This window comes from Marmota monax, unplaced genomic scaffold (genome assembly GCF_021218885.2).
Source record: "Marmota monax isolate L192 unplaced genomic scaffold, Marmota_monax_Labrador192_F-V1.1 WCK01_AAM20220418_F8-fsc00122, whole genome shotgun sequence".
NCBI lineage: Eukaryota > Metazoa > Chordata > Mammalia > Rodentia > Sciuridae > Marmota > Marmota monax.
Genome location: NW_026695223.1, coordinates 6,250,711 through 6,271,054, shown reverse-complemented (window position 1 = coordinate 6,271,054; position 20,344 = coordinate 6,250,711). Strand labels below are relative to the sequence as shown.

General features: G+C 43.4%; 1 gene segment (V, D, J or C); it reads right to left on the bottom strand.

Annotated features, from left to right (window-relative positions):
* Positions 1-12,707: 12,707 nt before the first annotated feature.
* LOC124086126 (T cell receptor beta variable 10-3-like) lies at positions 12,708-17,590 on the bottom strand. The segment is given in 3 exon segments: positions 12,708-13,578; positions 13,679-13,761; positions 16,520-17,590. Coding segments are annotated over 2 exon segments (384 nt in total).
* Positions 17,591-20,344: the final 2,754 nt, after the last annotated feature.

Below are 20,344 nucleotides of genomic sequence, written 5' to 3'. Positions count from 1 at the left end.
TGTTTTCCTGTTCAACAGTTTTCCTGGACGTTCATTTCAGGCATGTGGTTGAATAAACATGGCACCATAGAGAAACATTTGGAAGCTCCCTTCTCCTGCAGGACCATTAGAGCCACCACCATAGAATATAACTTTGTTGCATTCTTAGATTACAAAGAAGAGAGGGAAGTTCCAGAATTTTTTTTTAAATGAAACACCTGCCTTGAGACAAAGTGAAAAGTCCCAGCTCTGATCTTCATGATGGATGGAGCTTAGAACCAACTTGTTCTATCTTTAGATGACTTGGAATTATCTGGTGTTTTGGCAGTTGGACAATTCTAGATTTCATGGGTCTTTCGAGGTGGAGACAGGGGTGAGAAGTAGGGTTCAGAGGGGAGAGATTGCTGCTATTTTAAGGAACCCTTTCTTATCCAGAAAGGAAATGACCTGCCATTACTAGAACTGCCTGTTCTAAGATCACAAAGGACCACCCGGTAAATGAAGAAGAGGAACACCATTTCTAGTTCAATTTCCTGGTATCTGGAGTAAGGGAACACTGGCCTTTCAAGATCATTGCCACAGGGCTGGGTTGGATAGGGCTGAACTGAGCTGAGACTGGTTCCCAAACCTCTCTAACTTCCCTCAGGCACAGGTCCCCCATCTGCACCTGCCTGAGTCTCCAGACCTCCTCAGCTGAAACCCTCCTCCTTCGGGTCCCAGGCTGCTCCCTTGCAACCATCTGACAGTCCAGGCTGTTGGCTGACACAGCAACACCTGCTCTTCACTGCAAAGGGCATAGCTGGGCCCATAACAGCCCACACCACAGCACTGACCTCAGCTCCTGCAGACCATATTTTCCCAGATGTATGAACCCAAACTTCCTCTTAACCCTCTCCCATCCAGAGCACTCTCTCAGGCCCTGCTCAGAGTTTGCTAGATCTCTACAGGGTCACAGCTCCCCCTTGTGGCTGCAGGGTCAGGAGTACTAGGACTTGGTCCTGCTGCACACCAAGAGCAGCATGGTGGTAAGGGTCTTAGAAACAGAGACCACATGGGAGGGGAGAGGATGGTAATCAGTTCCTGCCCTTCTCAATCCAGTCATATTTCTCAAAATGCCCCCTTTTGAAGAACCCTGTGCCCCTTGTGTGAGCAAAGCAGGGAGGGAGTTCCCCAAGGTCAGGCTTCAGGCAATCAGATAGAAAAGGGCCACTGCAGGCTATTGGAACAGTGATTTCATTGTCTTTGAGGCACCTCAGCCTTAGAAACAACTTCCACAGGAAGAGGAGGAGCCTCCACCCCAGCAAGACACCAGTGACCAGGACTCCCTCTGCCTCTCAGAGGGAGGCCAAGCATATGGTCCAGGCCCACACCAGAAGTTAAGCCATGTGGCAGAGGCACCTCCAAGGGACTTCAGAACCTGGGGATGATAAGCCCAGTGATGGGGACTGAGAGAGGACTGTTGAATAGCTTCTCAGTTTTAATGATTTGCTGATTTCCGGGAAAATATCAGAACCCAAGATTCTACATAGAGTAGCATGTTCTAGCTGTTGTCTATTAGAGACTGTGTGCTTTGTATCTCTTGGGGACATTTGTAAATGTGTAAGGGCATTTGATTCCCCAAATTATCAGATAGTTTTCTTTTTTTATTAGTTAAGCATGACAGTACAATGATCTTGACATATCATACATTTGCATCAGATGGGGTATAATTTCTCATTTTTCTGAGTGTACAGGTTGCAGAATCATATTGGTCATACAGTCACGTATATACATACAGCAATAATAATGTCTATTTATTCTGCTTCCCTTCCCACCCCCTTTCCCCTCCCCTCCCCTTCCATCTCTTCTCTCTACCCAATCTAATGTGACACACTTCTTTTTTTTTCCACTCACATCATCATACATGTATTCTGTATGATGATGAGGGTCTCCTTCCATCTTCCGAGCAATTCCACTTCTCCCTCCCTTTCCCTCCCACCTCTCTTCCCTATTGAGTGGTAATCTTCTTCTCATGGTCTTCCTCCTTACTCCATTTTGAGTCACCCCCCTTATATCAGAGAAGACATTCAGCATTTGTTTTTTAGGGATTGGCTAACTTCATTTAGCATAGTCTGCTCTAATGCCATGCATTTCCCTGCAAACTCCATGATCTTATTATTTTTTAGTGCTGAGTAATATTCCATTGTGTATAAATGCCACTTTTTTTATCCATTCATCCACTGAAGGGCATCTAGGTTGGTTCCACAGTCTAGCTATTGTGAATTGTGCTGCTCTAAAAATTGATGTGTCTGTGTCCCTGTAGTATGCTGTTTTTAGGGCTTTTGGGTATAGTCCAAGAAGAGGAATAGCTGGGTCAAATGGTGGTTCCATTCCCAGCTTTCCAAGGAATCTCCATACTGCTTTCCAAATTGGCTGCACCAATTTGCAGTCCCACCAGCAGTGTATGAGTGTACCTATTTCCCCATGTCCTCTTCAGCACTTGTTGTTGTTTGACTTTATAATGGCTGCCATTCTTACCAGATAGTTTTCAAAATTCAAATACTGTTGAGGAAACCGGCATTCAAAATGGAAGTGTTCCATCCCAAATATCAGCTGAACCCTTTGATAAACATTGACAGAGTGAAGACTTAAAATGACAGAAATTAACGAGCCCCACATTTTTAAAGAACCTGGAGAGGCCTGTTTTCTAGGAGCTATTTTCTAGTAAGATATTTCACAGATGGGTAACACCAACATTTAGAGATAATAGAGGAAGTGATGATATTTAACATGAGGTTTCTAGAACAAGTGATAGGCTCCTTCCCTCCTTCCTCTCTTCAGGCTACTTCCACCCCAAATACAAACAGACTCAAATGCACCCCAACTTTAAAGCACATAAAACTGGGTTTTAGTGTAGTACATTAGATTGTTTCAGAAAAATACTCCTAGTCATCTAGAAAAGATGATATTTTATATTTAAAATATAAAAGGTTCACATTGGACAGCATTTAGTGCTGATGGAGGTGCTAAGGATGCGATAGACTAATGTTTCAAGAAGAAAAGATAAATCTGATGAACCATTTTTTCCTTTTAAGCCATTTTCCAGTTTTATATCCTCAGTGAAATAGCTGATGCAGGAAGACACTGAGGGCATGTGAGGCTGAGAGGAGTGTCCATCAACTTTCTGGTTCATAGCATAACCATTATGTTCAGTGACTGCAGGAGAACACCCTGGTAAAGATCCCAGGTCTTAGCCTGGGCTCACCTCAAAGGAGCACAAATGTAATTTGAAGGTTTGGGGTTAAAAATGGTTTCAAACTGGGTCCTGGTGATAGTTTACAACTCCCCAAATGTATTAAAACACATTCAGTTGCAAACTTGAATTGGGTCAATATTAAGTTTTGTGAATTTCACTGCAGTGAAGCTGTTAAAAATCTCCCAGACATTATGTTTGGAACTTAAATAGGTACACACTCGGAGAAAGAATGGAAAGTCACCACAAAGGCAGAAGCCAGCTTCAATCCAGTTCAAACATGAACTAAATTAAGGTGACCTGTGCCCCCTACATGTCCTTGCTACAATTTCTGAACAAAAGCAAAAAAAAAAATATGTCTTTTCTGAAGATGAAATAATTTGGAGTCTCACTGCATCTACAGTTTTTCAAATGCAATATATTGCATTCCAATAAATTACCTAATGTAGGAGGAAATATGATCATGTGATCAAAAAAAACAAGAAAACAGACAAAAGGAATTGACTACAGGAATTCCCCTTCACAGTTTGATACTCCTGCAAGAACATTCATAAATGGGCTTTTTTGATTTTTAACACCTCTTAAATTCTTTGTGCATAAGAAGTGAAGCACATGCACACATCAATGAGAATAGATCATCCAGTCTGTATGCACAACTTTAATGCTTTTATTATTGTCAAAAATATAAATATAGCCAGGAGTGGTGGTGTGACCCTGCAATCCTTGTTGCTTTAGACGTTGAGTCAGGAGGATTGCGAGTTCATAGCCAGCCTTAGCACACTTGTGAGACCCTATGCAATTTAGGGAGACCCTGTGTCTAAATGAAATAATAATCATAAAAAAAATGGCTTGCCATGTGCCACAGTGATTAAACAACCCTGGGTTCAATCCCTGGTAACCATTCTCCCACAAAAAATAAAATTAAAAACAAGCTTAAATAAGTTTGAAGGATACAAACAATCCAAAATAGTAAGCTCATGAAATTCCAATGCATAGATAGATGATTTTACAGACTTAAGGACACTCACCCCTCTTAGAATATGCTTTACGAGCATAAGGATCTTTATGGTTCATTGCACCATGCAAAAGGGCCCAGAAAGGGCGCCATTTTCTTTCCAGGTATAAAACAGAAAAGGAATACAATTTAAAAATATATAAAAGATTTCATCATTTTATTATGGACTCTAGTAGAATAAGGAAGGAAGTGAGTAAATAAGCTGGTGAAACCCAGTGCCATTTGCAAAGATGCATATTAGTGGTCCTAATGGGTTGTGGCACTGCTGCTCAGGTAGTATTAGAGAGGAAATGAGAAGACTGTGGAAGGCAAATATGAGATTTGAGAGGGCTGTTTTGCAGGCTGTCCAAATCACGTCTCATTCTAAGTCTAAAATATGAGAATGGAAGTGAATAACTGAGATGGGTTGGAGGAGTGATCATTGGAATTGAACAAGCAAAGAAACTGAGAAGCCAAAGCATCAACTAGATATTGGAAGCCGCCAAGGAAGCTGGGAGTTGTAAGGTAGAAGAGTCAAGAAACAGTACTGAAGACATGATGAAAAGCAAAAATGGGAGATAAGGACTGCGTTCCCTGGCTGCACAATGTTAGGTTTACCTAACCACACAGAAGCATTGTCTTTGACATCCGCCTCTGTATTGGACACAGTGGATGTTGTGAAAAAGTTTTGAAGCATCAGGAGCCAACTCCCAGTGTCCAAAAGCTTCCTGATGTGATGCATGAATGTCATCTGTCCTTACTTGCCCAGGTCAGGTACACCACCAAACCCCTACCTTTCCGGAGATAGACAGCAGCCTAGGACGACTGCTGAGAGGCTGGGAGACACAGAAGGGAAGCACCACGGTTTCTGCATCTGTTCAGGGTGATTCTGCAGCACTGTGGCTAAGCCGGTGGCACAGAGGTACACAGTTGAGTCCCCAGGTGCTGTGGGCTGGATCTTGAGGGTGGAAAAGGTCTAAGGCATGGCAGCTGAGAACCGATCCTTGGGCATTCCACCATCATCATTAAGACATCTGCTATGGAAGTAAGTCACCAACTCCAGCTTCTGCCCCACTGTCTGTCTGTACCAGAAAAGGTTCATGGTCTGAATTTGGGTCACATCTCAGAGTTACTGCTTATCTTTTCTGTGCCACTCATGCCTGGGTGTCTGGGTAACTCCAGGATCCATAGATTCTGAAGAGACACAGAAGTAGGGCACAGATTACAAATCAAAACTGCAGTTATAGCTAAAAATGTCCAGAAATTCAGATTCATTATATCTAGGATCTCACCTTCTCTTAAGAAACAATGAACCACAGAGTAAAGAATCCTGGTGACCATGGCAAGGTGTGGAAGGAGGAGGCTTCATCCACAGAAAACCTTGTGAGAATGAAGAGTGCAGTCGAGGATTCTAGGACCTCTTTTCTCACCAGCATAGAATGTGGCCTGGCAGTGACATCACTGTCTCTGTCAGGACTGTGAGGACTTCCTTCCAAAGATGAGCATTGATCCTCTACAGAAGATTGACCAAAATAAATTATAGTTACTCTGGGATGTAGTGGGCTCTTTCAAACCCCAAGATCTCCACCAGATGCTACCTCTCCTAGCCCTGTGCTGCAGTAACTATCACATGTCACATCTCCCACTCTATCTGATGGGTCCTGTTGGATATCTCCACCTGGATGTGCCTGTAGCAGCTCATGATCAGGATATCAATAAATTACCTTTTGAATTTCAAGAAATTGATTTTTCCTCTCCTTCGAGAATTCTATCTCCCAGACACACAAAACCAAAATGATTCATTTTTTACGTAGGAACTTCCCAAGACTCCCCCTTAAGCCTTTGGCTTTAATCATGAAAAAGAGCAGATGCCCTGGGAGCTGGGACTATGCCAGTTTTATTCTTGGTGAAGGCTAAAGACTGGCACTCTTGTGCTGCAGGGCCTACCCCAGCCCAGAGCACAGGGCAGACTATAAATTCTGTTAATACTTTAGGCCCTATTGTGAACAGAATAATTGGGCTTTTAACTTTTCCTAAAGCACTTCAATAAAGCACTCTGCAGTTGCCTCTAATCTTACAACTAGCAAAGGTTTTCAATGATTAACATCTGACATTGAACAATGAGATACCAAGATTAACTCTTTCAGGTGGGGAGAAGGAAATATGAGAGATGGCCAGGTGCTTACATTATGGATTATACAGTTTCTGTTCATAGAGTTGACAGAGCATACTAGGCCTGTGTCTTTGATGTTGGCACAGAGATACAGCCATCCTATGCCCAAAACTGAGCCATATGTCCTTCAAAAGAGAAGACATGTGATCAACTCTCTTAGGAGTCAGACAGTGAAACTGTCATGATGTGGAGAATCAGCCGTGTTCATGTCTTCTTGTCCTAGAAGATAATTTGTGCCAATGTGTGTGTGAGTGTGTGTATGTGTGTGTGTGTGTATGTGTGTATGTGTGCACGTGCATGCACCTGCACATGTGTACATTCTGTTCTATCTTGTCCTGTCTCCCTGGCCAGGTGTCTTGAGGCTCTGCAGCATCCAGGGACCCTGGCATGAAGAAGGCAGAAGCTGGGTCCAGGGATTGGGGAGAAGATGGTACCCCTAACCCAGGGATATCACTTTGTACCAGGACCCAGTATTCCAGGATGGGAAAACTCTACCTGCACCCAGGGCTGATGTCTAGGGTATGAGGAGCATGAAATAGGAACGGTGAGCAAATTAGAAGTTCAGCCCATGACTGGGGCATTTCTTTCCTTGGTACTTTGATCCTTACTAGGGGAAAGCAGACTGTGGCCAACCTGGGCCCTGAAATTGTTTTTTCTGGTGATTCAGTACACTTGTAGGTTTCTGAAGTTGAGAGCCCCTCTGACTCAGAACAACTGCACTGTCTGTCTCTGGGCCCTGACTGGAAATCTCAGAGCATCACAGTAGGACGGACCCGGCCTGTGTTACAGGAAAGCCCTTTCCATCAGCTCTGATGGGAACCGTCTGTGGGCTGCTTTTCCTACACTGGGGCACACAGCTGTCCCACCAGCTCCTTTTCCCTGGTGTCCTATGCAAGCCTGGAGGTGGCCTGTGAAGCATGCACAGAGGGCCACAGAGGTGCCTTTCCACACCTCATTCAGTCACCAGCTCACAGCTGCCTCAGTGGTCCCCCTTCAATTACAGAACAAGATCCTCCTTGTCATCAGGGCACTCCTACAGCAGGAGGAGACTTTTGTGGTTCCACTGTCACAGAGAAGTGTGCTGCCCTCCTGTCTCCATGGCTATGTGGAGTGGCAGGACAGGGTCTGCCCCTCAGCAAACAGCTCTGTGGGTTCATGAGACTGCGGCAGGAGGAGGGAATCATTGCGCCTCCCCTTTTCCATATGTGTGCATCTCCACCAAAGAAAGACCTCTGTTAATCTTACTTTATTGTGCTGCTGCAATACTACTGGCTGCTTTTTTAAGGCATTCCAAATTGCTTAAAAATCCCATGTTCACTATTAGTTTTAATTAATTTGCACAAGAATACAAGGCTTTTGAGTCCCACGTTTCTTTTTCTGGTGTTTGCCTAGAAGCCACAAGTATGGTTTGTGGTGCAGAAACCAGGCCTGAGCCTTCCATTAACTCCCCCTGCCAGACACTTCTCTGCTCCTCTGAAGTCACTGAGTGATGGAAGAGCCACAGTGTCCCATAGTGGCCAACGGGCAGGCTCCCTAGAGTAGCCCTTTGCCATGATCATGGATGAATGATGCTGTGTTCCCCTGGTTCAGAGGAATGAGGGTAGAGTCATTGGTGTTTTAGGTCCAAGAGCACCACCATTCTTTCTGGTCCAACATCAAAAACACTTGAGAGAGGAATGTTGAGCTCAGAGAAACTAAAGTCCAAACATCTGCCTTGGTGCTGGGAGGGGCTCACCTATGCAGTTGTGGCTGGCCAGTGTCCCTCTGAATTGAGCATGTCAACCTTGATCCTCCTGTTCTAGAGTGGCCAACTCTCCTCCTGAATGAAGAGTCTGCTGCTAGTTGTGCTGTAATTCTGTGCAGGAGACTGGAAAGCATCTTCCTCACAGGTGGTAAAAGAGGGCCTGAGCTGAGCATGCCCAGTTCCTTCCTTCAACATCACAATCAGATCACTGGGTTTTCCCACTAGAGAGAGGAGGGAGGGGAAGAAACACTGCTCCAGAGGATCCCCACCCCTCCCATCCAGGGCAGCTCTCCAGGCAACCATCATTTTCCCTAAGATGCTCAAGGCTTGCATGGCCCTCACACCTGGGACTCATCCATTACAGGGTGGGCCAGGAGAGGGGCAGGCTGTGAGGACGGCGTGGCTCCCACCGCCTGGAGGTGTCTCCTTCAGAATCAACCACTGCTCCCCTGAATACAGCTCTGGCCGCAGAACACGTGAAATGGTGCATGACAGTGTGGCAATTAAGTAACTCCAAGGCCACCCTGGCTGAAAGGCTCAGAATTAGTTTTCTAGTCACCTTTTCTTCCCTAATCTGCCTTGCTATATTTCTGATTTTGATGAAACAAAGATCCTTTGACAAGCTTAAAGGACTCCTACTGTATCACCAATGATAAAATGCCAACACCAGAGCCGCCTCAAATTGGACTATGTACCACTTCTCCCCAAAATTCCTTTCAAAGACTAAAGGGAGGCCAATCTAATCCTCCACTCTATCTCTTCTCAAATCTCATGTGTTCCAGGCATGGAACAGTGTTTGTTTGCATTGCAGTTCTTTTTAAAATTTCTACTAGAATGATACACATTAATCATCTCTCCCTCTACTATAAAAAACATTGAGCTGAATGAATTTCTTAATTTTTAAAATGTTTTTAAAATTTCTTTGTTCCTTCTCAGAAAAATAGTGTTAGCAATCTTCAGAGGCATTGAACAGCTTCTTTGATTTTATGTTTTCTTTCTGATCCACACCATTAGCTTCCTAATATATTCTGTAGACTTGAACTCTGTGATATTAGCTGAGATGTGAAATTAGCGATGTCTGGGTCTTCTTAAACAAGCACTATTACAACAAACACTGTGTGCCTTCACTCTCCCCTGTCCTGTAGGCCCACTTCTAAGGTTCCCTCTTTTTGTTCTTCCTGCTTTTTCTTTCATGTGTCTCATTGTGCATTTGACCTTCCTAAGAATCATAGTTTAGCAAGTAATTAGGCAGCTCCTTGAGGCTCAGATGATCTCTGAAGATCATATGATGGTGTGAGTTTTGTCATTGATCTCCCCAAGCACCCTCTTTTGCAACTGTTCCAGATGTATGTGACCTTCATAGACAAGTGATTTTCAGAGACATTCATCACACACCCCAAATCTCTGTTCCTTTGGGGGGGTTCCTCCAGGGTGTCTGTGAGATCCTGAAGGTTTTTCCTGGTGCATTTTTCTGAGGCCCAGTCATCTTATCTACCGTGGCAATAACTATACTCAGTCCTCCTGTTTCCTACCACCCCCTTTGAGAGCAGCTTGCCCTGGCTGTAATTCTTTTCCCCTTTAAAGTCTGTCTTTCCTGAACTTGGGATCCCCCTTCTCCTGTCACCTGGGAACACTAAGATGCTAGTACTGCTTCTGCAGAAATCTCCTATGTAGTTAATCCATGTTTTTATTTTTATTTCTTGAAATGTTTTGTAAAGGCTTTTATAAATTTATTCCTACGTTTCGTGTTATTAAATCCCCTTTCCTTTATTAGCTAAGCGACAGTGGGACAATTATGCACATTCTGCTTCAATTTCCTTTGCTGCAAGACGGGGCACTGACTGAATGCTTTTAACACCTAGTGAAATGCTCAAAATATAATTAACTCCATAAGGCTTTCTTTCACAAATATTCTTCCCTTTTTTCCTGTCCTGTGGGCAAAACAGAAGCTTAACCTGCAAACACTGTCCAGTCTTATCTATCCTCTTAGCAGATTTAAATTTAATTCCATGTGTCACATGCTGGGAAGCACAGGCATTCTTTGGAGTATGCTCTAAGCTTTTGCAGTCATTGAAATGATTGATTTTGGATTTTTGTGTATACCTAATTTCTATCATCTTCAGTGTCCTTTTCTTTACTTTTTGTCTAAAACAGAAATTGCCTTGTGGTTGTGCTTACTGTCATTTCCTATCACAAACTGTAATATTTCTGTCTGAGAGCTCATGGTTGTTGATGGTTTACTCTCTTTGACATCTTGGACAATCCTAAAAATAATAATTCTACCATGACAATCCACTTGAGGAGACTTTTCAATGAGTATCTCCTCACCATCTGAAAGACTTGTATCAGTATTGACCCTGTATTTTTTTGTAATCTTCTACCAGTGAACAGGGAGGTTGCACTTACCTAGGATCTGAGCAAATAGCAGACAACATGTGCATTGTGGGGGACCCAGAAGCCTGCAGCTGCATCCCACCAAGTACATATTCTGCATTTTATTTGAACAAGTGGAAATGTTAATAGGCCTGCTACTGACCACAAATACTACTATTGCATATTATGAATGCATAATTAGAATTATCTGCTGTGAAGATCAAAGAAACTTAACTATTTTACATGTAAGGCAATTAGACTTTTTGGGAATTTGTAGTTAAGTGTTTAAGAATGACCAGGTTGGAATATCAGTCTCTGTAAAAGCTAGTGGCCACACTTGGGAATCACTCAGACACACCAGAAATAGTTTACCAGATTTGATGCCAATCAGGAACTGCCAATAACACTGTGAAGCCCCCACACCCTAGAACTCACTGGTATAAAATGTCACAATGTATTACTCCTCCTGTGCATGGATTAGATGGACAGTTCTGTGAGTCTTGGTTTAGTGATCTAGATGCCAGCGTTTTGTTGAACAGGTGGTTTGTGAATGTTTTCTGTATTGCTGTAGCTTCTGTTTTCATCCTCCTAACGGTCTTTCACAGGACAATTGTTGTTAATTTTGATGAGGTCACTGTATCTTGAAAGATTCCAAGCGGGGGAGTTGTGCACTTAAACAGAAGCAAAGCAGAGTTCAAGGGAATTCCTGGTCTCCAAATGTATGTAAATATAATAGAACTCATGAGAAAGTCATTTTCACCATGAGAGCAGATGTGGAAGACCTGGAGGGCCTTTCTGAGCAGGAAGAAGAAAGTAATTGTGGGACATTTTATTCTCACAAGGTACATCTGTCAGTGACATCATCAAGTGAGGCACCTGCCCCACCTTGAAAGCTCCTTCCAGAGGAGGCTGTACAGCTGGGTGATGAACTTGTCAGGACTGGATTCAGTTTTAAAAGACCTGAGATACAGATCTACACGTTAGGCCCTCTGCAACTTGTTTGACATTATCATCTCTCAATGACTCCTCTCCAGATCCCCTCACCTCAGAGCCTGCCCATTCCTTCCATCTGCACCTCAGACTCCAAGCACTGAAACACGAATCCCCTATCTCATTGCAACCAGCTTCTCCTGAACTCTGGTATTGCTCTCACTGATGGCACAAGGCCCGAGTCACACAATCACAAACAAATCACCCTCTCTTAGGTACAAGCTGACCTGTGGCTCCCCAGGAAGAGGTCAACTCACTGTGAATCTACGGGGACTGCACTGATGTCATGAACACCTGCCTCTTCCCTATTGAAAGGACCTGTTCTCAGCACACCTCCTCTCAGGTTGGCGTTATGGGAAGCTGAAGCATGCTCTGTTTCTTAGGGTGGTCAATTACGTTATCTGCTTACAAAGAAGGAACAGAAGTCCACATGTGCTGTGGACACCCAGACAGCCTTCTGAGTCCCCTGCACCTGAGAGAACCTGACAACTTTAGATAACCCACAGTTACAGGCAGGCTGGAGGCATCTGATGTGCCTGCTTCCCTTGAAGGCATTGTCCTCATGCAGGGTGTCTTGAACCTAGAGTGTAAGACTGTGCTCCTCACTGCTTTCTAACCAGCAGCATTGTTTGTTCCTTCTATTTCCAGGTGCCTACATGTGGCAGGCCAAATTATGTTCCTCTGCAGATAGGTGTGACTAGTCCCTGGAGCCTGGGAATGTGTTACACTGCATGGCCAGGGGGACTGAAATTTTCTAATGGAGTTAGGGTGGCTCATTGGGGACACAGATAACAAGGAGAGTACCCTGGAATGTCCCCCCAGGCTGCTGTAATCAGAAGGGCCTTAAGATGTGGAAGGAAAAGGAAGAAGAGCCAGAGTAACACAGCCCAAGGGAAGGCACAAGTGTCACTGTTGGCTTTGAAGGTGGAAGGGGCCATGAGCCAACGTGCTAGTGGCCTCCAGTGACTGAAAAGACAAGAGAACAGGTCCCCTTCTGGACCCCTAAAAGGTGTGATTTAATTTAATACAACTGCCATGATTACAAAATTGTTTTTTATAGCATGTTTTCTTTTGTGTCTCAAATAAAATAAAATTCTCCCTCAAGGAAATGAGAGAATTATTTCCTTCATCTTTTGTAATAAATTTTAAATTTTGCATGTCACAATTAAGGATTAGTGTATCTGAAATACACTGTCATGCAGGAATAAAGTAGTCCCAGGAATGAGAGGAGGGACATATGTTTAGGGTCAAAGGAACACCCTGTGAGGACAAGTCCTCATGGGGGAAATAACTCACAGAGGAGAGTGTGACAGGAGCTGACAGCCAGGGGACAGGTGCATGGAGGATGGAGAGACAGGAAGGCACATGACACAGACCCCTAGGGCTTCCCCCCAGGATGGAGGCAGCCAGGAGCAGAGGTCATGGGGGAGGAGACTCAGGGCTGAAGTAGAAGAGCCTATAGGAGGATGAGGAAGACACTGAAGCCCTGGGGTGAGAAGGTGGTGGCCTTGAGACTGGCAAGGCCTTCAACAGGAACCTCCACTAAGATGCATTTTCCTTTTGCAGGTAGAAAGAGAGGGCTGCTGAAGAGAGCAGCAGCAAGCTAAGGGGGCTGGGAGGTCTGAGGTCAGGCTGAGACTGGCAGGGGAGGACCTCAGCACTGAGGGCCTGTTGCCCAGGCTGTGAGGTCCCCAGGCTGGCAAGGGCTCTGCTTCCTGGGGTGGCCAGGGCTCCTGAGCACAGGCAGCCACAGTCTTCCTATTTATGTGCAGCCAGGAGGTGGCCCTGGAGCACTGTGTAGTCACTGGTGGCACAGAAGTACACAGATGTCTGGGAGCGGGTGGTGGACTCCAGAGTGAGGGGGAAGTCCGTTTTGTTTGATCTGGAGACACTGTACCCGTCAGACACGTCTCCTTTGGCAGTGTTGTCCACACCATATGAGTGATGGATCAGCTGCAGCCCTTGCCCTGGGTCTTGGCGATACCAGTACATATAGTCATAGTTGTAGGTCTGGTGGCAGCGCAAAGTCACCTTTTCTCCTGTCTCTGTGATGATATGCCTTGGGTTCTGGGTGATTCCAGCCTCCATGTGTCCTGTGGTAGAGAAGGACACAAGTTTATGTCACCTCAAGAGAAAGACTTGGATTGAGGCCTTGGAATTCCCGAGAAGGAAGCCCCCATGGCCAGCACTCACCTGCCCACAGGAGACAGCAGGCCACACAGAGGAAGAGCTTGGTGCCCATTTTCGGGCCAAGGGGAATTCTGTGTTTTCTAACCCTGTTTGGGGGAAATAGAACTTTTACCACGAGTGGCTGAGTAATGACACGCTCTTCTACAAATGCATGAGATGTACAAACAACCTTCCACACCTCTTGCCTATGGAAAAAGTCAATTTTCATTTACATATATATGTTTATATAGTATTAGTATTAGGAAATATGATAATTTAGAGTATATATATATATATATATATATATATATATATATATATATATACAATTCAACAGCTCTGAGTGGAAAGAATTTGTAGTCTGTTTTAAATTATTAGGGTGGATACTCTTTTTTTTTCTGATTTTAGGAAGGATATTTGTTTATCTAGGCATTTTTTATTCCCTGAACTATACACTTTCTTATTTGTGTACTGTTTTAACTTTTCCCCATATTTCTTCAATTTAAGAATATACTAATGGCAGTCGTAGTGCCTTCTATAACTTTGCTGCTCCAAAGTCATTTCAGATTCCTTGTACTAGTTCTTTTATTTGCCCAAATTCTCAGAATTGGATGTCAGTGTGCAATGCTCTTCATGACTATGTGAGTCATCTGACCCCAAAAGGTTTAAGAGCAGCAAGATCAAGGTCATTTCTACTTGAAAAAAATTTTAATCTAGTCTCACAAAAAGTCAGAAATCCCTTCCAAGCAGTCTCATGACTCAGTGTGTCTTTATAGATGTGGATTCTCCCTCAGCTTCAGGTGAGGCCAGGATTCCTGGCTACCTAGATTGCTATGACAATACTCCCGATCAAAACAAGAGATGGATCATTAGTGTTGCAGATGAGATATCAGCACGTGACTCGTGCCTCCACTGTCACAGGGAAATGCTCTGTCCTTGTTCATAGGATCTTGTATCCACCAAATAGGAGAAGATTCATTGAATCATGTTGGCGGCCATGCAATAGCAATGAGTGCTGTTCTTTCCCACACAGGCCATAACTCACTGTGAGGCCTCTTTTGGTGTCTCCACACCTCAGTGGAGTCTTGATAGGTACTTTTTACAAGATGTCTAGTGAGAAAATGCACAAAATCAGACAGAGATCAGGAGGAGGTCAGAGCAGCATACACAGCAGAGGGTGTGGTAAGACCTGGCCAACCTAGGAAGGTCTCTCCTATCTGTGGTCAGAGCTCAGCTGGTTCCAAGGTCCACCAACAGAGGACATTTGGAATTCCCTGGCTCTGAGGATCATTTCTGTTAGGTGCAGGACAGGCTGAGTAAGCTGTCTGCAGGGCATGCCAAACAAAGTTGGCTGTAGGGTGACCTGGCCGCTCAAACCCTCTGTCTGATTCTTTATCACCTGTTTGCTTCAATCCCAAACGCCCAAGCCCCCGCTCAAGGCTGAGCACTTCGCCCCCCTGCTCAAGGCTGAACACATAGCCTGCCACTCAAGGCCGAGCCCTTAACCCCCTTGTGTGCCAACAAGGCAGCTTGCAAACCCAGAGACCCTGTTAGATTTAGGCAGCACAGCAGAAGGGCTGTAAAAGCCTTCCCCAGCTGCCCCCCCCACTTCTCTCCTTCTTTCTTTTTTCTTTGTTGCACTGCTGCAATAAAGATCTCTTGGTTGTTCCGAGTGTTGTGGTCACTTTTCTTTCAATTTCCAACATATAGTCTGATTTATCAATAATACTCAAACTTCTTTGGGGAAATCTACATCCCCCAGGAATATCGTCTTTTCATTGAATTTGTAATTAATTATCAAGTCACACATTTTCTGTTGTTGGAAAGGTACACTTGACTTGGATCTATGACAGACAAACATGCCCTTAATTGCATGTGTCTTCGAAGTTGAAAGGCAATAAACTATGTAACTCTATCCCATAATGTGACATCCCCCTGCTGCCCAGCTGGTCTTGAATGGAAGAGACTCTGCTCTCATACACATTTTGACAAAGACCAGGGAGCAATAATGGATTCCAGCAGAACTTTTGATTTTGGAAATGTAGGTTTCCATTCTGCTATTGATACTTGTAAATGTGAAATACTGGGAGAGTCTGTGGGCTTCGTGCAACCTCCTCTAAATAAAGTGATATACGGTGATCATCTATAAAATGGATACAAGTGTTGATCCTTACATCAAAATTCATCATGAATGCCCACGCTCTCCACCAAGTAGGGTTCCTGCCACTTGCTAGGAATTGGAAGGTGCCAGGTTAGAGGTAAGAACATTCAAGGTCTGGGCCTGAATGACCAGGAGCACTCTGACTGAGCTCAGCAGGGCAGACAGAAGGTTAACAAAGAGCTAGAAGCATTTGGGGGCGTTTGATAAGTCTGGGTAGCAACCCACAGCTCCTCTGCCTAGAACACCCTCAGCTGGGACAGGAAGGTTACGGTACAGAAAGCCAGTGACTCTGCAGGGCTGTGCAAGCTGCTGGCACACAGATACGTGGCTGAGTCCCCCAGCTCCAAGGAGCTCATGTTCAGCTCAGAGTGATAGTCATCAAACTGCTGAGCTGAGAATCGATCAGGTAGGTTTCCCTTGTTTCTCTGCATCTTTTCAAAGTACTCAACAAGGAACTGAGGCCCCTGACCAGGAGCCTGCTGGTACCAGAACACTCTATTATGTCCAGACATGGGATAGCACTTCAGAGTGCCCTTTCCTCCCTTTGCTCTGATTAGGTGTCTTGGGAACAGGATGACTTCAGCATCCACTGAACCTGGGGAGGAAGGAGACAGGAGTGAACACCTAACCCAAGGAGGAGTTTGATACAAAGCAACAAGAAAGGACTGTGGCTCCAGGGGCTGTCCCCTGTGCTCAGGACTCACCTGCTCCCAGGAGACAAAGGGTGATGCAGCAGAGGAGCCTGGGTCCCCAGGCAGGGTCAGGAAGGACAGGTCTAAGCATCTTTGCACTCAGGGTGCTGGTCTCCTGGGCTGAGAGCAGGCACTTGGCTCCTCCCTTTTCTCTGTTTGGAGGATTTGCTGTGACATCAGTGATGTCGCTCTTCTGATGCCAGTGTGCCTGTGGGTTCAGCAGGTCTCCTGTAGCCCCTGGACATGCTCAGTTGATGTAGTCCTTCCCCATTCTTTGGAGCTTCTGTGGGACAGGGGCAGCTGGCTGTGCTGATCAGGGCAGGCCAGGGTGTGGGGTGGAAGTCCATGCCCACACTCTCCAGCTTTCCTGGGAGTCAGGGGCTTCTCTCTCTCCACCTGAATTGTGGTGTGTGCTGCCCCCGTGGAGTCCAATCATATCCCCTGTCAAAGGAGCTCCCAGAGAATCTTGATTTACCAAGATGCAGTTCATGGTTCCGTACTCTGAGTCATTCACGTGCACTTCATGGGATGTGTGGAGAACACAATTCACCTGTCCTGGCTCATCAGGTGTTATCCCTAATGCAGTCCCCCAGCCAAGACCCCTGAGCCATCCCTCTCCCAGAAGCACTGGCTGCAGCTCAGTCAGTGGACCCCCAGTGCCCTCTAGTGGCCACTGTGCAGTGTTTCAGATGCAGCTGTAGGGATGCTAAGTAGGCTGTGGCTTTTTCATGAAGCCTCAGGAACTGCAGGACCCAGCAGAGCACTCACAGATTTGAGATTAACCTGCTATAGTCCCTGCTGTCATCTAGGAGTGAGAGAGAATAAATCAAATTCCTTTATTCTTCTGAGAAATTGAATAAATTCTAAATCTTACCAATTAATGTTGTAAGAAGGGAGAACCCTCCAGTCATTAGATGCCAATTTCTCTGGGAGTGGAAGGAACTTGGGCAAACCCAGGCAGTTCCTAGAGGGTGACAGTCGACTTCTATGCCCAGTGAGCCTGTAAGCAGCTGGGACATAAGCCAACCAGCCCCAGGAACAAGAAACTGCCTCCCTACATGTCTTCTTTCTTTTGAATATTCTGTTCTAATCTCTTTAACTTTGTTTTTCTTAAGATTGAGTTGATATTTTTCTTTATGATTGATGTGTAGGAATTCTTTTTATTACCTCTATAATTTGTCCATTTTATGTAGATATAGGTGTGTAAATAACTCATAAGTATTAAGTATACACAGATATGTACTAAATGATCTCTTTTGTAGAATATCATTTTGATTTTGGTGAAGAATAAAGTAATCCTGAGGGATAGCCCGTTTTCTGCCTCTGTTAGGAGTTTTGGTCTACCCATGATCATGAAGAAAACTAGAGAAACTTTCTTCCAGAAGCTTTAGACCCGAGTTCTCACATCACTGAGGACTTTGAAACACCTGATATTAACTTTTGTTTAAGGTGAGGATCAGCAACCATCTGTGGAGGCTCATATTTTATGTGTCGTGCACCGTGGAGTCTTGGTCTACTGACTACTCAATTTTCATTATAGTGCAAAAGCAAACACACAATATAAAGGAATCAATGTGGCCTTTTTCCAGTAAAACTTTATTGGTACTGAAATTGGTATTTTGTATAATTTTCATAGATCATGCAATATTACTTTTAAAATGTTTTCAACAATTTAAAAGTGTAAAACAATCACTGTTTGCCTGTGGGCCATGTGAAAGCAAGCACAGGTCATATTTTGTCCTGAGTAGTAGTTTGCCTGCTTCTGTCCTCCAGAATGAGATAAGAGCTGAGGTTCATTATATCTGCATGTCAAGATGCAGTCTGTCCAGTATTGTTTGTTGAAAAGACTGTTTTTTAACCTTCTTTTAGTGATTAACTAGGGTCTAACATATGCATCTGTGACTTACTACAGTCTACCTGTAAAAATATTCTCTTTAACCATACATTTTACATAAATTTCCTTTATTTAGTGAAGGAAGTTTTGTATTATGGAGAGTTTGTTATAGTTTTTTGTTTTTTTTTCAGAATAGATATTGAATTTAAATGAATGTTTCCTGAACATCTATAGATGCGATTATATGGCTATATTTTTCTATTTTTTTCTTTTTAGTTGAATGTAAATCAGTGCATTATTAAAGTCATGCCACTGGCTATGACATTTTATCCTTTTTAGATATTGTTGTACTCAATACACTGTCACTTTGAATGAATAATTGAAACTGTATTATTTCACATTTTTTGTTTATTTGTTTAGTGTTTCTGACTTTGATGTCAGAGGAATGCTCATCTCAGAGGGATGGGAAATTATTACCTGTTCCTCAGTTTCCCTTATTTCTGCTTTTGTGGCACCCTATCATCTTCAAGACATTTTCATTTTTATCCAGTGTAACACACTTTCTTCTTTTGATTCATTTTTGCCCTAGGAACATTTTTTAAAATGTTGTTTAATTGTGAAATATTTGGGTTTTTCCAGACACAGTTATTTGTGTAATTGAGTTCTAATATAGTCCCACTGGAGTCAGAGAATGCTTTACCTTCCTGGTAGGAGACATAGTTTGACTGTTTTTTTTTGTTTTGTTTTGTTTTGTTCAAAGTTACAGTTGATGCTTTTTATTTGGGGCATTGAGACTATTTAGATTTGATGGGATTGTTGATTTGGTTAAATTCCTGTTTGCCATCTTGTATTTGTTTCCCATCTCTCCTTTGTTCTTTTGATTTTATATTAACTTTTGGATTAATTGAGCATTTACATAATTTACTTCTTGTTTTCTGGCTCATTAACTCTAACTCTGGGCCATTAATGACCATGTTAGTGGTCATTCCTGAGTTTGCAGTGTACATCTCTGTCTCAACAGTCTATCCTCCAGTGACTGCACATAGGTTAGGAAAACCTTACAATGGAATGGCATATAGTCATTAGCCCTCTTCCTTTCTTTATATCATTGATTTAAATTTCAACATATATTGCATATATTGCAAGACTTGTGCTGTGTTAGAATTGTTTTGGTAGATAGGAAATCATCCATTCAAACATTTCAAATTAAACTATGGACATTTGGGATCTCCTATTGCATACTATGCACTTCAAGTTATTCTTACCTCACTTATATCCTTATTTTCTTTTGTCTTTCATTTTGAATTTCTTATTGTTGTATCTCCTAATGCATTCTCTTTCCTTCTGTGATGTCTAATCTGCTGTTCATTCCTCCAAGGTATTTTTCATCACTGACATTTATTTTTACTGCTTGATTTGGATCTTTTTTTGTCTCCATTACTACAAAGCCTTGAACCTATGGGCTACAGTGATAATACTGTTTTCTTTATTTATTCTTTCAGTTTGTCACTGTTGAGTTGGTTTCTATTGATTGATTTTTCTCCCCATTAAAGATCATATTTGCTCCTTCTTTGTGTGACTGGAATCTCTTTTTTCCATATTTGGGATTGGATCCAGGGGCACTTAACCAAATCCTAGCTTTTAAAATATTTTACTTAGAGACAGGGTCTCGCTAAGTTTTTTAAGGACTCTTCATGTTGCTGAAGCTGGATTTGAACTCACGATCCTCCTGCCTCAGCTTCCTGAGCCATTGGGATTACAGACTTGTAACCACACTCGGCTCCAGAATCTTTGATTAGATGCCAAATGTTGTATATTTTATACATTTGGGTGATAGGTATCTCAGTATTGTTGTTAATATCTTAGCTTTGTTCTATGATGATCTTTAGTCACTTAGGAAAACATTTTTAAAAGAAAAAGAAAATTCTCAATGAGCATGTTTTTCTTGAAGACTTTAGTAAGCCAATTCTAGACTATATATGAAAAATTTAAAACAGTCATCT